The sequence below is a fragment of the Sardina pilchardus genome, chromosome 1 (assembly GCF_963854185.1).
Source record: "Sardina pilchardus chromosome 1, fSarPil1.1, whole genome shotgun sequence".
In the NCBI taxonomy this organism is placed as follows: Eukaryota; Metazoa; Chordata; class Actinopteri; order Clupeiformes; family Clupeidae; genus Sardina; species Sardina pilchardus.
In genome coordinates, this window is record NC_084994.1 from 15,280,550 (window position 1) to 15,285,549 (window position 5,000).

The 5,000-nt window shown below is 43.8% G+C and overlaps 1 protein-coding gene across 1 annotated transcript in view; it reads left to right on the forward strand.

Moving 5' to 3' along the window:
- The window catches only part of LOC134082698 (uncharacterized), a 38,375-nt gene that overhangs the window by 15,545 nt on the left and 17,830 nt on the right, over positions 1 to 5,000 (forward strand). Inside the window, exon 8 of the mRNA XM_062538609.1 lies at positions 571 to 744. Within this exon, the coding sequence (XP_062394593.1) occupies positions 571 to 744 (174 nt within the window). The remainder of the gene's footprint in view (positions 1 to 570; positions 745 to 5,000) is intronic.

Here is a 5,000-nt window from a genome sequence, read left to right on the forward strand (position 1 = left end):
ACACACGTGGGAAGTGTCTCTGTTGCTTGTGACAACAGCACTCTCTCTCTCTCACAAACACACACACACACATGCACACGTGGGAAATGTCTGACAGACACTGCCACGCATTCTTGTTTTGTCCTCAGGTCATTTGTCCTTGTCCTCACATGTGTGATGATACGATCAGTTGTTCTCCAAAACTTTCACTGGCCAGCAGCACTCTCTCACTCTCTCTCTCTCACACACACACACACACACACACACACACACACACACATTCAGAACACATACACACACACACACATACACACACACACACACACACACACACACACACACACACACACACACACACACACACACACACACACACACACACACACACACACACACACACACATACAGTATACTCCATACTTATTCACAGATAAAGGGTTATTGTTAAGTCATTAATAAAATAATTTCTCTCTCATACGCATCCTAGTGCACATATTGTTTGTCCACACAACCATATTCAATAGATAATTAGAGTACTATTTGATTGTTATGAAAATTAAGATGAATTATTTCTCCTACTTCTCTTTACAGCCTGAACAACTGCAGCATTGGAGAGGAAGGCTTCACAACTCTTGCATCAGCACTGAGATCAAACCCCTCACACATGAGAGAGCTGCGGCTGGAGGGGAATAAAGCAACAGACTCAGGAGTGAAGCATCTTTCTTCTCTTCTGGAGGATCCCAACTGTAAACTGAAGATACTAAAGTGAGTATCACAAGACCAAATACTGAGTTGCTATCAGCGAACTTGACTCTGAATTTTAAAACTTTACACAAAAAACATGTAACACACATGTACATATAAAGAGTCACTGTTTCACATTGGTGAAAATGACTTGAAACACTCCTTTCTTCAGCTGTGGCACAGACACACACACACACGCACACACACACACACACACACACACACACACACACACACACACATGTATGTTAACGAAAGAAAACAAAACATCATGTATCATACATTACTGATACGGCAGTGTGCATATGTGCTTGCGTGTGAGTCCGTGTGTCCATGTGTGGATGAGAGTGCATGTAAGTGTCTGTGTGTGTGTCTGTTAGTGTATGTGTGTGTGTGTGTGTGTGTGTGTGTGTGTGTCTGTCTCTCTCTCTGTGTGTGTGTGTGTGTGTGTGTGTGTGTGTGTGTGTGTGTGTGTGTGTGTATGACTGTATATGTGCATCTATGTATCTTCCTGTGACTCTTGCGCTCTTTTCTTCCTCTCCTAGTAATATGGTAGTTTTAAGGTTAGAAATGGTTGCCAGGTAACGGAAAATGTTGTTTAGCTGCATGGTTTACACCCTCTTTACTATGCAGGTATGTATTATCTGTTTCTATTTTAGACCTACTTTAGTTTGACAAAAAGCTTTCAGGTACTCCTCTTTGCTCTTATGGGCCCATCTGTAGGTTTCTCTAGTGCTATACAGCAGACTGTGCCTTGTGTGTGTGTTGGTATTTTCACTCATTTTAAGATACACAGTAATTTGACTGTGATCAGACAGAGGTGTTAGTGATTTGACCGTGAATGCTTTGAAAGTGAAGAGGTCCAAATCTGTAATCATGTAATCAACTGTTGAGCAGTGATGAGCTGTAGGTATATCTCCCTAAGGAGTCCCCTTGCACCCTACCATTGAGCAGGTACACACCAAGGCTTTTACAGAGCTCCATGAGCAATTTCCCATGTTTATTGACTGACTTGTCAAAAGCATTACAGGAAAAGTTTACCGTATTTGATGGGTAACTGTTGTGAAACATATGGTTATTGGCTTCATCTGAGTTGTAGTCAGCTAAGGATCCTGTCCTGGCATTTAGGTCTCCACAGATCAACACTTTACCCTGGGCCTGAAAGTGGATGATCTGACTGTGGAGAGTATCAAACATCTCTTCATTATAATAAGGAGATTCAGAGGGGGGAATGTACAGAGCACAGAGGAATATGTCATTTGCTGTCTGTGTTAGTTTTTTTGTAGATTCTAAGCCAGATATGTGATTCTTCTTTTTTGATTGTAGTAATGTATTCAGCTATTTCTAATTTTAGCCAAATAATTATACCTCCCTAATCTCTTTCATGTGTAACTTTTACGTGTTTTCTGGAGGAAATGGCTATTTCACAGTATCCTGTAGGACAGAGAGCCACCTATGCATGTACCTACCTACACATTTTGCTAATATAATCACTATTATTGTGTTGTTGTTATGGTTGCTATTCATAAGCAGTTGTAATGAATAGTTTTGGTATGACTGATGGCTGGTCCATAAGCTGTGTGCATATGATGTCCAGCAGATCTCTGATCTCTGCTAGTTTAGTGCTGCTGGTGTTGCATGAGCCTCTCAGCACAGTTGCATATGTAGGCTGCTCCTGCTGCTCTGGCCTACCATGGGGTGTTTGGAGGTCATGATGGCTGCCTGTGGTGGAGCTGCTCCCTGCTGCAGGCACCCTCGGCCTGGGGTGGCTACCCCGGTGTCTGTGTGCTGGTGGGTGTTGGTGCAGCTGCTCCTGGGAATGGCTCACCGGATGTTGCTGTGGCGGCATGGGATTCCTCTGCTGCTACTCAGGATGCTTCTTTTGTGTGGGGTGTCTGTGCCAGGTCGCGGGGCTCTCTAGGCTGGGGAGCATGCTGTTGCCTCGGGGGTGTGCAGTGTTGAGTCGCGGGCCTCTCGTGTGTTGGCTGTTGAGGCGCAGGGTCCACGGCTGCAGGGTGTCGTTTGCCTGGTGCCTGGATGTGGGATGATGTTTGTAATGGAGTCCAGGAGGGGATGGTCTGCTGTGTTGGGAGGCTGTGGTTGCTTTCCTATTTGGACTTCCACCAAAAGCAACATCTTTCAATGTTTCAGCGTGAGAACACTGATGGCATCTTTGCGGAGGTGGACATGGTCGTGCAGGCTGTGTAGGCCGAGCATTGGGTGGTGTGCCAGGTGGGCGTTTGGCATGAGGGCACATCCACGGGAGATGGTGGCGTTCACCTTCTTCATGGTGTCTGGGTGGAAGTGGGCTCTGGGCAGGATGGTGGAGATGACTATTTTGGACGTGGGAAACTCTCTGAAAGTCTCTGTTGCTTGGGACAGTAGCTATGAGGGGCCGTTTAGGACATTATTCAGAATTACCTCTCACGCACCATACTGAAACCTCTCGCACACTATACTGAAACCTCTCACACACTATACTGAAACCTCTCACATACCATACTGAAACCTCTCACACACCATACTGAAACCTCTCACACACCATACTGAAACCTCTCACACGCACAAGTGAAATGCTCTCATATACACACCTGAAACGCTTTCATACACACATGTGAAACCTCTCATACACTATACTGAAACCTCTCACACACTATACTGAAACCTCTCACGCACTATACTGAAACCTCTCACACACCATACTGAAACCTCTCACACGCACAAGTGAAACCTCTCACACACCATACTGAAACCTCTCACACGCACAAGTGGAACGCTCTCATATACACACCTGAAACGCTTTCATACACACATGTGAAACCTCTCATACACTATACTGAAACCTCTCACACACTATACTGAAACCTCTCGCACACACTAGTGAAACGCTCTCACACAAACAACTGAAAAGTTTTGCTCACATACACACATATGAAACCTCTCACACACTATACTGAAACCTCTCACACACCATACTGAAACCTCTCACACACCATACTGAAACCTCTCACACGCACAAGTGAAACGCTCTCATATACACAACTGAAACGCTTTCATACACACATGTGAAGCCTCTCATACACCATACTGAAACCTCTCACACACTATACTGAAACCTCTCACACACCATACTGAAACCTCTCACACGCACAAGTGAAACGCTCTCATATACACAACTGAAACGCTTTCATACACATGTGAAACCTCTCATACACCATACTGAAACCTCTCATTCACACTAGTGAACTGCTTTCAGACACAACTGGTTTCATGTGTATGTGTGAGCGTTTCAGTTGTTTGTATGAGAGGATTTCAGTAGTGTGCGTGAGAGGATTTCATATGTGTGTGTGAGAGGATTTCATATGTGTGTGTGAGAGGATTTCATATGTATGTGTGAGAGGATTTCATATGTGTGTGTGAGAGGATTTCAGTTGAACAGGAAGCCATTTCAGTTGAACAGGAAGGTATTTCAGTTGAACAGGAAGAGCGTCATTGGGTGCATCCAATTGACAAATCCGTCTTGGACTGGATTTGTCTATGTTGACGAGTCGGCGCTAACGTTTATGATAGCTAGGCCTACCTGTGGAGTTGAACAAATCGTCTTTTTCCCCCCTTCGTTTTTTTGGCTTACGATGTCGGGAAGAATCTGTTGTGTGTTTGGCTGTTACAACAACAGATATGGAACAAAAATATATATGTTCACCCACCATTATTACACAGCCTGCCCCTGTGTAACACCTACATAAGCACCAGAAAAAAGGTAGACTAAATGCATGTTTCCCAAATGCCGAGCAATCACGTGATTGCTCAGTATTTGGGAAAAATGCATTGAATCTACCTTTTTATGTTCCGTGTCAGCATTCATCCAAAAATTAGGCTATTCAACATTGAAAATAATTAAGGATTTTCCTACGAATTCTGTTTCAGCCGTTCCTCGCATGAATGCCTAATTGAAGCTCTCCCAAGCTTGAAATGCAGGCATAGAATATTATTAAGAAACTCTTTATTAACGTCTTCATCAATGGACCAACAAAACCAAACCCCATAGAGCTCGATTGAGTGCGTCAAAAACACACCTCTCTGTTACATTTCTCCGCGATTATAAATTGCAGCGAGATGAAACCTTTATTGCACGAAAGAGCAGACTTGGGGCTTTCCAACTAACCACTTTATAAATTGCGTAAGGACGCACACATTGCATGCTCATACCAATTGTAGGCTATATGCCTTGATGACATTAAATTAAGAAGTATTTCCTGATTTGGTAAACTTCTAGT